Source organism: Vulpes lagopus, chromosome 21 (assembly GCF_018345385.1).
Source record: "Vulpes lagopus strain Blue_001 chromosome 21, ASM1834538v1, whole genome shotgun sequence".
NCBI classification, from domain to species: Eukaryota; Metazoa; Chordata; class Mammalia; order Carnivora; family Canidae; genus Vulpes; species Vulpes lagopus.
This window is the reverse complement of record NC_054844.1, coordinates 23,421,111-23,434,202: the sequence shown is the minus strand read 5'-3', so window position 1 is coordinate 23,434,202 and position 13,092 is coordinate 23,421,111. Positions and strand designations below refer to the sequence as shown.

Here is a 13,092-nt window from a genome sequence, read left to right as displayed (position 1 = left end):
ATTCAATAAGTTTACTACTGTTATTTAAAATGAATAGACAAGGAACTCCATAATTTTTTTTTTTAAGATTTTTTTATTTATTCATGAGAGACACAGAAAGAGAGGCAGAGACATGGGCAGAGGGAGGAGCAGCAGGCTCCATGCAAGGAGCCCGATGCGGAACTCGATCTGGGGTCAGGCCCTGAGCCAAAGGCAGACACTCAACTGCTGAGCCACCCAGGTGTCCCAAGAATTCCATAATTTTTAAGTGTGTGAAAGGATTCTGAAATCAACAAGTCTGAGAACCATTGTTTTAGAATGTGATTTACAAGAGAGCAGATGTTTTTTTGTGTTGTGCATCAATGTGTCAGGTACCCCAAAGAGTACCTGGTTTATTAAGTACTCAGCAAACACTTGCTAAATGAATACATGAATGAATGAATGGTTACTAAATTGTCAGATAAACTAACACAGACTTCTTAAGGGTCTGAAACAAACCATAATATTTGGGTTGTTGAGGTTTGTACACACATTAGGATAGACTTATTTTATGCATGCACTAGAATTATTCATGAAAATAATTCAGAATAATGTGAAATAATCATTTATATTTCCATTTACAACCTCTCCACACATTCAAAGACCCCTGATAAGACAAATAATCACCCTTGGGGCGCCTGGGTGGCTCAGTGGTTGAGCGTCTGCCTTTGGCTCAGGGCTTGATCCCGGGGTCCTGGAATCAAGTCCCACATAAGGCTCCCTGTAAGGAGCCTGCTTCTCTCTCTGCCTATGTCTCTTCCCCTCTATCTGTGTCTCTCATGAATAAATAAGTAAAATCTTAAAAAAAAAAAAAAGAAGAAGAATCACCCTTTTAATGAAAACCAAGTTCTTTTGAGTTTTCAGCATCTGAATGACTGGTCCTCTTATCTTTTTGGTACATTCACAAACTCCTATATCTTAGCTTTCACTGGACATTTGACAAGGCAAATAATCTTCCATAGAAACTAGAAGAATTGAGCAAAAAAAGGTGACTTGGTTCTTTTAGCTGAGGACATGTGGATACTAAATTAGAAGCCTGGTCCCAAAGGGTTAATGCTCCTAGACTCCAGAACTAATGTTCCACTATATCTAATAACTGTAATTAAGGAGAAAAGACAGAAACTAGGAAATTCAGGTTTGTAATTAATAGTAGTCCAGTGAGCTCCTCCTTGGAGAACTAGAAGAAAGCAATTAAAAAATAATAATCTGACTTTTAAAAATTATTTATTTGTTTATTTGAAAGAGTATGTGGGCATGCACAAGCAGGAGCAGGGCAGAAGGTGAGGGAGAAAGAGGATCTCAAGCAGACTCTGCATCAAGCATGGAGCCAGAAGCGAGGCTCAATATCAAGACCCTGAGATTGTGACCCCAAATCAAGAATTAGACAAGTAACCAATTGAGCCACCCAGGTGCCCCCTGCCTTTGAATATCCTTAAAGACAAAACAAGCATTATGTAAAGTACTATTGCATTAGGTAGGTAGAAACAAAAACAAGAGACTTAAATTGATTTGCAAAGACCTTACTTAGAATGGATTATTTGTCCTATTATTTTCTCTAGAGCAACTTATCAGTAAATCTTTATTAAAGTAACTACTATGTGCTAAGCTCTCCCTGGCTCATAAAATCTGAAAATTCAGTAATCCTTGGCTCATAAAATGTACATTTCAGCAGAGAAAGAGACAAGCAAACAAATAAACAACAGAGATAATTTCAGGTATGAGCACTAAGGAAAAGAAGGAGACAGGCCATTGTGTTAAAGGGTGATTATTTGAAGGGTCAAAGTGAGGGAAGAGGGTGGGGAGTGACGATGTAGAGTGGATGCTGGGGAATCTCTCACTGAAGTGGTGGTTTCAAGCTGACACCTGAAAGGCAGGAAGAGGCTTGCTGGCAGGAGCTTGCAAGGACAAGGCCTCAAAGAGTTTGGAAGAAAAAGGTGGCTAGTGTAGCTGGAGCCCAGAGAGGAGAAGGGTCCTCCTACATGGTATGGTCAGAAGCCAGTAAAAACAATGTCATGAAATAGCTTGAAGAAATTTGAATTTTATTTTTGAGTGCAATGAAAAGCCTTTGAAGAGCTTGTTCTAGTCATGTGATTCAGTTTGCATTTTGAAAATCAGTCTGAAAAAAAATTTAAAAAAAAGAAAAAAAAAAGAAAATCAGTCTGGCTGCTTCGTGGAAAATGGATGACAGAGGAACAAGAGTAGAAGCAAGGAGACTTGTTAGAGATGACTGTCCACCTGGGATGGGGACAATGGATGGTGGTTTGGACAGCAGTGGTGGCAATGAAGAAGGGGACAAGTGGACAGATAAGGGATCAATGTGTTCTTTGTTTAAAATTATGCATAAAACTTATCTGGCTTATAAGAGGAGTTTAGCAAATGGTAGCTTTTATGTCACGGCTCTATCCTTAAGCAAGAAGCTTGCAGAGATGAACAAATTTGTGCTAGCTCCCAGGACTAGTAAATTCAGCCAGTGCACTGTCACTGGGTACTGTTACACCATTCACAAAATGCCTTACCTGCAGTCTTTTTCCTTCCAATCTTTTATGCATTTAGCTGCCATCCTGATCATCCTTAAACGTTGCTTTCATCATGTTTATCTTGCTGATAAGCACGGTATATGTATTCATGCAGTTATTGGGTAATTGCAGTGAAGTAGGCTTACATGGCGGGTGGGGGGAGGTTCATACACCTAAGGTAGGGTTTTTGCCTCTGGGATTTTATAGAATTTGCTTGGGGAGACATGATTAACTCAAATGAAATAATAGAGAGATCAAAAGAGATGGCATAATTAGCAAAGCTTTCATAACAGAGGTAGGACTTCTAGATCTTGAAAGGGAAACTCTTAGTAAAGGGAGAGGCAAAAAGATGCTAGGTTAAAAGAAAAGCAAAAATAACATCCTGGTTTTGTGGCATAGAGTGGGGATGTGCTTGAGAGGTGAGAGTCTGCTCTGCGAAAGTGGAAGACAAAGTTGCACGGCAGGATGGTGCCAGACTGTGAATGTGATCAAAAGCTGGGCATCAAGGATTTGGACCTGATTCAGCCAGATATAAAGTGTTATTAAAGATTTGTAAGTAAGATTCGGTTGAGTGAAGGCTTTCCTGGGACCAATGATCATTTCTCCCTCTAATTTCTAAGGTAATTATCATTATCTTTAGGTACTCATTAGGTACTTAGCTTATAACTCTTTGCACTTTAAAACTATATAATCTGTAATGACTGCAGCCTGTATGGAGTAGGTGCAGAGTAAATGTTTGATGATGATGAAAGACATGTGTAAGGAAGATGAATTTGGCAACAGCATATGGGCTGAATTGAAAAGAAGAAAGCCAAGAGGTAGGGAAATCATGAGGACGTTGTTCCAGAAATATAGGCATGAAGGAAGGAATGTGGAAGAGACAGATATGAGAAAATACTTAGGAAGTATAATTAAAGGGAACCGAACCAATTTGAATGTGGAGTGCGTTAAAAATTAATTTAAGTTTTCAAGTCTAAGTGTTTTGAAGGGTCATGACGCCACTCGGGTAAGAAGTAAAACTTTGGGGAGAGGGAATTGGTTTGGGGGAATAAAGTGAAGAATTTGGTTTTGGACAGGCATCCAGGATGATGACAGGATATTCATTTAGAAATGCCTTGGAATTTGGCTAGATGAGAATGAAGTGACTATGTAGATACAAGGCTGGAGTTTTGTTATAATTTTATTCACTTCAGCAAATATTTATAGAGGCCCCACTATGTGCTAAGAGCTATGGGATATAGAGTTAAATGGGGCAGAGACTTTGAGGAATTAGCCTAACAGGGAAAATAGATATGCGAAAGGGAATATAAAGCCTAATAAAATAAGTGTCCAGAGGAGATTATATACTGAGGAGGTGAATTAAATAGTGCCTTAGTGGTACAAATTTCTCCAGAGAAAACTGGAGAGTCCATGAAAGTACCCACAGGTAACTCTTTCTGCTTAATTTTTCCTCCCTGTGTCCTGCTGTTCTGGCCACCACTGTCTAGACTCAGGATTGGCCCCCAAGTGAAGGCAATCGTCTCTAAGCTGGGCATGAAGAAGACCAACAACCAATCAGGTGGCCCATCAGGAAAATTGTCTTCCATAAAAGCCCTTCTTACTGAATAGTGAATGACCGATACACTTAAATCCTCTCTCTTGGGATGTTTTAAGTGTAAGTCACAGAGAGTAGTCACTAGAAGCAGACATAGCAGTAGAAGTTGGGACTGTATATGAGAAAGAAGCGGAGAGATGCTGATTTAGAATGACAAAATTACTAGAGCATGGGCAATAGATGCTTGTCAATGAGGGAATGAGCAAGGCACTAGAGCCTGTTGTGGAATCATAAGAACTGCAGTTGATTTCTGGAATCAACAATAGTTTTGGCTGCTGATATGTTTTTCTAAAGTTTCCTTATTTCCTTAAAATAAGCCCTCAGTATTTGTAGTGCTCTGAACACGTCCTGGCAGTTTGTATCTCATAAGAACCCAGCTAGCACAAAGGAATTCCTGTTGTTTTGGCTTTCATTTTATCTGCAGAAAAGGGTATCTTGTGAAGGATAGGTCAGTATGATCTTCATAAAGCAAGATCAAAAGGATGTTCACAAGGGCACGTGCGTATGTGGCTGCCTTCCCAGAAGAGTGTAACAGTAGAGGGTAAAAACCTCAGTTATATCTTAGAGCAACCCTGAATCCCCAAATTTATACTTTTTGGTATTCCTTCTCTCTTTTCTCATCATGATCACAGTATAGATCTTGGTGCTTGACCTTGGGGAGAGCAGAGAAAAGGAGAGCCATGGAGACTATTCAACGCAGCCACCAAGCTTAAGGAAGAAAATCCCAGAAGACAGTAGGCAGTGTAGATGCCAAGAGCAACGTGTCAAGATCCGAGTTTCTGAGTGTGCAGACGGCTAACCACCAGTTTATGATCACATGATTTGTTAAAAATGAAGATTTCTAGATCACCTTGCCCCAACTGAATGGGATCTTTGGGTGGGAGACCGAGGAACTTGCATTTTCATAAGTATGCAAGGTGCTTCCCTTTGAGACTCACTGCTGTGAGCCTGGTATCAAGGAAAAAAAGAGAATGTTGGCTTCTGAGGAAGCACTCAGGATTGAAGGGTGGAAAAGCTTGGCAGAGCATATGCATACATTGCTGTAGGAGTGAAAAGGAAGGAGAGAGAAAGTGTGTGAGGTAAAACTGGAGTAGAGGGTGTGCAGAAAAGAGAGTGGGATGCAGGTTTGCTCTGGGAATGATAACTGAGATGATAATTGAGACCATGGAGATGGATTAGGTTTCTGCTAATGCCAGAATTTTCACCATCAGCATAAAAGTGCTATATAATGCTTTCCCCCTCCTCTTTATTTAAGATTTAGGGAGCACCAACTACAGGGAGAACATTGTATTAGCAGCTGTCAAGGAAAACAAGAGCTTATCATGTACTTAGAGTTGGACAAAATAAATCTGTAATTTATATTTAAGAGCGACTACAGAGCAACATGCAAGTAAGTGCAAATTCACTCATTTTACCAAAACTCATTATGCTCATTAAGTGCGGATACTTTCCTTGACTCCGCAGGGTGTGGTTTATCAGAAGGTGACCTGGGTGAGTTTAAAGGCAGATTTTGAAAGAAAGTGAAAACAGATTACAGTCAGTTTAAGGCATTCTAAGTGAGGATTTAGAATCATAGAGTTCAGAAAGAGGGTACATAACTTCATTCATTTAACATTCCATAAATATTTATCAAGTGCCTATTGTGTTATAGACACTGGAAATACAGCGGTAAGTAATAGACAAAAATCCCTGCCCTCCCGGTGCTTAGTATTCTGGTGGGAGAAAGACAGTAAAACACAATAAACAAATTGTACAGTATATTTGAAAATGGTAAGTGATTTGGAAAAAAAGATAAAGCAGGGAGAGAGGATTTTGGAGGAGGAGGGAGAGCTGCAATATCAAAGATGGTCTTTTGGGAGGAACTCACTGGACGGAGACGTTTAAATAAAAATTTTTTTTAAATTTTTTATTATTATTTATTTATGATAGTGAGAGAGAGAGAGAGAGAGAGGCAGAGACACAGGCAGGGGGAGAAGCAGGCTCCATGCACCGGGAGCCTGATGTGGGATTCGATCCCGGGTCTCCAGGATCGCGCCCTGGGCCAAAGGCAGGCGCCAAACCGCTGCACCACCCAGGGATCCCCCAAATAAAAATTTTTGAGTGTCAGGAAGATTTGTGGATATGTAGTGGACATGTGTTCTGTTAGAGGCAGCAAGTGCAAATTCCTCCACGAAAAGCCTGCCTGGCATTTTCAAGGAACAGCCAGGAACCAGTGTGTGTGTGTGTGTGTGTGTGTGTGTGTGTGTGTGTGTACACACACGCCAACCCGCACGTGCAAGTGAGGAACGGGGTAGTAGGATAGAGGTCAAAGAGGAGAGGGGTGAAGGGTGTTACATAACCTAAGGCAGTAGGACCTGGAGATTTTTGCTTTTCAGTCAAGTGGAATGGGGAGCCACTTGAGCAGGATGGGAGCCTCTAGAGCTGAGACCAGAGAAGTGAACATGAACTGACACAGACACTTCATTTCAGCTGAGTGAACTTAGGCCCAGTTTTTAGCCTCTCTAAGTTTGTTTCCTCTTCTGTAAAATAGTGAAAAATATTCCTCCTTATGAGGTTGTTGCAATGATTAAATAAGATGATTTGTGCAAAACTTTTTTTTTTTAAGATTTATTTATTTATTCATGAAAGCTATAGACTGAGAGAGAGAGAGAGAGGCAGAGACATAGGCAGAGGGAGAAGCAGAGTCCTCGAAGCCCGATGCTGGACTCCCGGATCATGACCTGAGCAGGTGCCCAACGGCTGAGCCACCCAGGCGTCCCTGTGCAAAACCTTTAGCAACGACTTGACTTAGCGTAGACACATTCTTTTCCCTTCCCTGTCTTCTACTTCCTCATTTCTGTCTTTTCCACCTGGTACTAGGTGCTAGGAGAAAAAGACCAGAGTAAACCTTGCAGGTAGCAGCCCACATAAGGGGGAGGTAGAAAAGGGTGACAGTTGGTGTAAGGCCTATGTTAAGTGAGGTAATAGCTGAGATTGAAAAACAATCGTTATGTTCGTGTTTTACGGTGTGGACGAGAGAGAGGAGAGAGAGAGAGAACTGCAAGTAGAGATTCAGACAGGTGGTCCTATTAGGTACAGACGCTGGTCGGCCAGGCCTCGGTCTTTATTTTATTTTTTTAAGGTTTATTTATTTATTCATGATAGACATAGAGAGAGGGGCAGAGACACAGGCAGAGGGAGAAGCAGGCTCCACGCAGGGAGCCCGACGCGGGACTCGATCCCGGGACCCCAGGATCACGCCCTGGGCCAAAAGGCAGGTGCTAAACCCCTGAGCTCCCCAGGGATCCCCCAGGCCTCGGTCTTTTAAAACCCACCCCAACAATTTACCTTCCTAGGTAGTTTATCACACTCTGGGATACGGCAGCAGTTTTAATGGCTCCGTTGTTGGACGTGTTAACTCCCTGAACGTGAACCCACGAATCTCGGGGCTCCTAATGAATGAGTGATTCTCCCCAGGTCTGAACTGTCACGGGGGCTCTTCTGCTGGAACAGTTTGTCTTGTTTGTGCCGTCACGGGCAGTAGGCACCTTTGAGGTCGCAGCCTAGAACGACCTGTGATGACCTGGAGACATCCCTAAAGACAACAGCAGCAGAGGAAAGCCTGTGTCACGCCCGCGTGGGCTTGGGGCTGGGGCGCTCCCCCCCCCCCCCCGGGCGCGGAGGCCGGCGAACCCCCAGGCGAGCGGCGGCGGGGAGCTGCCTGCCGGATGTCAGGCTCCCTAAGTGCCCGAGTCGCCTCCCCCACTTGCTCCCTGCATGTTTATTTACTTGCGCGGACCCGCGGTCACTGAACGCGCCCGAGCGCAGCGGGCGCGGGGGGCGGCGGCCTCCTCGCGGCTTCTCCGCGGGCTCCCGGTGCGCGCAGCCCGCCGCGTGGGTGCCGCCCAGACCCCCGTGGCTCCGCCGGCCCGGCTCCCCCGCCCCCGCCCGCCCCCGCCCGCCGGCGCGGCCCCCTCCTCCTCCTCCTCCTCCTCCTCCCCGGCGGCGCTCGCAGGCTCCCTCTCTTCCCTCTTCCCACACCGCCCTCAGCCGCTCCCGCCCCGCACGCCGGTCTGGCGAGGAATCGAGCGCCGCGCGCATCGATGGTTCTGCCCTCTGCGGCCGCCAGGCCCCGAACTCATCGGTGAGCTCGGAGCTCGATTTCCCTAGGCGGCGGCCGCGGCGGCGGAGGCACAGCGGCGGCGGCGGCGGCGGCGGTGGCGGCGGCGGCGGTGGCGGCTGCCCGGCCAGTACTCCCGGCCCCCGCCATTTCGGACTGGGAGCTAGCGCGGCGCGGGCACTGAAGGCGGCGGCGGCGGGGGCCAGAGGCTCGGCGGCTCCCAGGTGCGGGAGAGAGGTACGGCGCGGACCACCCCTCCTGGGCCCCTGCCCCGGTCCCGACCCTCCTCGCCGGCGCCGGGCGGGGCCGGCGGCGAGTGAATGAATTAGGGGTCCCCGGAGGGGCGGGGCGGGGCGGGGGCGCGGGCGCGGAGCCCCCGCGGGCGGGCGGGCGGGGTGGGGGCGTCTGCAGGGGGAGGCGCGGGGACGCGGCGACGCGGGGAATGAGGAATGGGCGGTGCGGGGCTGAGGAGGGTGAGGCTGGAGGCGGCCGCCGCTGGGGCTGCTTCCTGGACGGGGAACCCCTTCCTTCCTCCTCCCCGAGAGCGGCGGCCGGAGGCGGCCGGGTGCGGAGAAACTCGCGGGCTGGGCGGGCTGGGCGGGCTGCCCCTCGGGGCGGCCGGGTGCGGTGGAGGTTACTCCCGATGCTCTCCAGGCGCCCCTCCCCCTCGTCCTCTCTCTCCCTCCTCTCCCTTCGCTCCCGCACCTCTTCCTCCCTTCCCAGCCCTCGGCTGCCTCGGTTACTGCCTCCTCCTCTGCTGCATCCAGCATCTCTAGGACGGAGGCATAAACTTCTCCCTCGAGCGCAGACCGGACGGATAGTGGTCCTTTTCAGAGTATGGGGTGGGCATGGGAGTAATAGGAGAAGGTCACGTTTCGGAAGAGCCCAGGAAAGTGCTGAGGAGACCACTGTCGGTGGTTATTGTGTTTGGGAAAAAAAAAAAAAAATGCATCTGCAGCCGAGTTCCTGACTGCTCCCCTCCCCCATGTATGGGCTGTGACATTGCTGTGGCCACAAAGGAGGAGGTGGAGGTAGAGATGGTGGTGGAAGAACAGGTGGCCAACACCCTGCAACGTAAAGCCCGTGACTTCGTGAAAAGGAAAAAGTTAATCCCAGAAGGTCTGTTTTGCTTTGTCAAGTTAAAACACACACACACAAAACCCGCAGAGCAGAAACAGGGCTTTTTCCTTGCTAGTTGAGTGTAGACAGCAATAGCTAAAATCCTACTTAAAGTTTAATTTGCCTGTTCTTGTCCTTTCCCGTATCTCTTGTATATTACCTTTGTCCTCACAAATTTGACCCCCATCCCAAGAAGTACTACTAAATAGCACTCACACACATTTTTTGTTTTTTGTTTTTTGTTTTGTTTTGTTTTGTTTGTTTTGTTTTTTTAAACTGACTTGCAAAGAGGAGTTAATTGTAGCAGTCTTCCAGCCAACTGCCTGAAATACTCTTAGGCATGTGTATGCTCTAGCAGAAGTCCTAAGCTGCCTTCTTAAGTCTTGGCATTTATCAAAATGAGAGTTAAAGCAGAAAGGTACTTTATGATTTTTATACAATATTCGTGTTATATTTGTAGTGGGGAAAAAAAAATCCTTTACATAGAAATTACAAAGGGAAAAATTCTGTTCCTAATCATCATCTCAGAATCAACCATATGAGTGATGTCACTCTTAGGTGACTAAGGTCCAACATGCTGACTCGACCATATGATAGACTATAGACATCAAATACGGTTGATATCAATACTGTTTACTTTGAGACTGTAGGCATCCACAGCCATACTTGATTTTAAGAGACTGTAGATGAGAGGTTAATTCAGTTTTATGATTCAAGTGACTTTCTTTTTCCTGTAACAAAACACTGGGTTCTAGTCCCACTTTACCCCTCTGTAGCTATGGGTGAGGGGGGCTCTTTCTGGGCTATGATCTTCAGTAAGACTCCGTGGGAACCCAGTTCTGTCTAGTGGATTTAAATATTATTTGGTTTCTAAAATCCAATACAGGGATTTTTTTTTCTTCCCCAGAAACAACGGCTGCATAAACAGGTAGACACCAGAAGGTGTGTGTCTCTCAGAATTCACACAGTTAAGCTCTAGTCTGGCATCTGTCCACAGTATCTCCTAGGCTATCAAACTTTTTAGTTGAAAGGACACCTTATACTCTTGAAAATTATTGAAGATCCCCATATGGGGTGTGTCGATACGTACCCTAATAGAAATTAAAACTGAGAATTTAAAAAATTGGTTAATTCATTTAAAAATAGAAATAATAAGCCTATTACTTGGTAACATAATAGCATTTTTATGAAAACGGTTTTTCAAAACAGAATAGTGGCATTGTTTCACATTTTTGCTAATTTCTTTAACTATATTGCTTAATAGAAGACATCTGTATATCTGGTTGTGTGTTCACTGTATTGTGATCACGCCTGGAAAACTCTGCACTTGTGCAAAGAGTGGAAAGGGTAAATAACATTGTGGTAGTAATAGTATTGTTACTATTAGTGGTTTTGACCTCTTGGACCCCCAAAAGTTTTAGTAATGCTACTGGATTCTCTTGGATGACAGTTTGATGAACTACTGTTCTAGGCTATCCAAATTGTTGAGGGGGAAGGATAGGCAGAGAGGCAGCGTACATTTTGGTGTGATTCTTCTCATTGTTCCCCATTTCCTATGGCCTGTATTTGGAATAAAAAATGGGAGTGAACAGGATAAGATACATGCTTGTAGAGGCTCCCATGATGGCCTAGCACATAAGGCTAGGTGGCACAGAATAGGCCACGGAGCTGTAATATAACAGTTGTCTAGCCTAACTGTTCTTTGTGAGAAGACCGAAATAGCTTAAGGAGGTAACGGTTAATATGTTATCATTTGGAAAATCATATTACCTTTCCTTTGGGGGTGGGGTGCTGCCTATTTGGATAATTCTTGGTCTTCAGTGACTAGGATTCTACTTCTATAGTGTTTGTATCTGCACATTCGTTAATTGAGAATAACTTATCCTGTAATAAATTATTGTGAATTTACTGCCATTCTTTCTGTAATTCATTCCTTATTTTTAATAATATGTAGTTATTGGGGGAAAGGAGGTAAATTAAATAAATGTACTTTATTTCAAAAAGTTTGAAACAGCTGATTAAGAAATATTTCCTCTCTTGAGTTGTCAATCTTACAAGTTGCCAGTATTTATGACACTGTTGAGAGACTATGTACAAGAAGCAGAGAGTAAAAGTCACTGAGAAGTAGTCACTTACAGATTTTAAAGTTTGTCTCATTAAAAGCAGTGCTTATCTTTGAATTTATGTAATTATATTTTTCTGGTGCAAAGTGCTTTTCTCAGCACTAATGTAGGATTATATATTGTGACATGATGAAATCATACTGAATAGTTCAAAAATTTTTAAGTTCTCTTAGTTTTTATACACTGTTATTTTCCCTAGCGGATATGTTATAGACCGAAATGTTATCAGATCTGCTTTGGTGTCTCAATTTTTATTTCCCCACTATACTGTCCAGCTTTATTTGACAATGTTCCCTTCACTCCCTCATCTGACTCTTGCTAATAACTCCAGGAGAACTACTGTGATGATGCTTTTTAAAAAGGTTTCTATAGCTGTTGGCTCCGACAGAGACACTCAGCATATCCACTTGTAACTCTTAGGGGCCAGAGTCGACTAGGAATACTGTAGAGGTAGCTGTCAACAAGTTTTGTGTGGGTGTGTCCACAGGGTATAGACACTTGTACTGAGTGAAGTCATGGCGTGTTCCTTTGAGAGCCATTAACTGCTACAGAACAGCAGACTGGCTGTTTAGATAGAACAACCTGAATATAAGATAAAAGAACTTTGTACTCTGAATGCATTTTTCTCAAATGTTGTTGGGGGAGTTTGTTAACAAAATGCAATTCATTATAATACTCATCTGTGGTCAACTGAAATTTTCGTCACTGAATTTTCTGAAGCGTTTTGAAATGATTTTTTATATAAAGGTGAATTTGTGTTAAAAGGTGTTGATAGAGTGGGTTATACTAACCTCATGTTCTAATTTATATTAACCACATGTTCTAATTGAGTTACATTTTCATTATTTTTATTATAAGGCCTGCTGAAAATGACTGAATATAAACTTGTGGTAGTTGGAGCTGGTGGCGTAGGCAAGAGTGCCTTGACGATACAGCTAATTCAGAATCACTTTGTGGATGAATATGATCCTACAATAGAGGTAAATTTTGTTTTAATATTATATTGATTTGTGCAGGCCCATTTTTTTGGTACAAAAAGTAGATTTCTCTGATCATTTTTTGTGACTACTCATTACAAGGCAATTCTACTGCAAATGATTTTTACTGAATATTCTGAAATGTACGTGGGTTCCATTGGCTTTATTCTGAAGTTATATATACAATCAGAGATCTGGAGAGCTCTTCTGCTCTCTAGAGAATGTTAAGATATATAACATTCGTTCTATAGTTAATATGTGTTTTTTGATTGTCAGTGTATTTCACAGTTTTGTAAGAGGGTATAAATGTGAATTTACAGCTTACCTAACAGTTATTTAAAAAAAAAAAAAGTGGCTATTATTTTTATGGGGTGGTTTTTTGTTTTCTATTTTAATGTCATGTTTAAAAGATATACTTAAAAAAAGATATAATTGAATTATACAGGTAGAATGTAATCATTTGGTAGTTGGTTTTTAAAAAACTACTTAATTAGTAGCATTTTCCCCGTTTTCTCTTCACACTGAAGTGGTGGAGAACCCACAGCCAACTGATACATTTTAAAATCTCATTATTTGTATATTTTTATCTGTATCTATATCTGGTAGTATATAAGGGTACCACTACCAGTCCTTACCTTTGCTTTGC

General features: G+C 43.6%; 2 protein-coding genes across 5 annotated transcripts in view; one reads left to right on the top strand and one right to left on the bottom strand.

Moving 5' to 3' along the window:
- Nucleotides 1-7,171: 7,171 nt before the first annotated feature.
- LOC121480152 (translation initiation factor IF-2-like) lies at nt 7,172-8,997 on the bottom strand. Its single transcript, XM_041736487.1, has 3 exons — nt 8,631-8,997; nt 7,897-8,513; nt 7,172-7,702 (listed from the first exon to the last, which is right to left on the bottom strand). The coding sequence occupies exons 1-3, from the start codon at nt 8,995-8,997 to the stop codon at nt 7,595-7,597; spliced, it is 1,092 nt and encodes a 363-aa protein (XP_041592421.1). The 3' UTR covers nt 7,172-7,594.
- KRAS (KRAS proto-oncogene, GTPase) overlaps nt 8,309-13,092 on the top strand; it is a 38,595-nt gene continuing 33,811 nt past the window's right edge. For 2 of the 4 annotated variants that reach the window (XM_041735893.1, XM_041735894.1), the window contains exons 1-2: nt 8,329-8,464; nt 12,328-12,449. In XM_041735893.1, the coding sequence (XP_041591827.1) occupies nt 12,339-12,449 (111 nt within the window). In that variant the 5' untranslated portion in view covers nt 8,329-8,464; nt 12,328-12,338. Of the gene's footprint in view, nt 8,465-12,327; nt 12,450-13,092 lie in introns of all 4 variants that reach the window. The other 2 variants (XM_041735891.1, XM_041735892.1) reach the window with 2 other exon arrangements.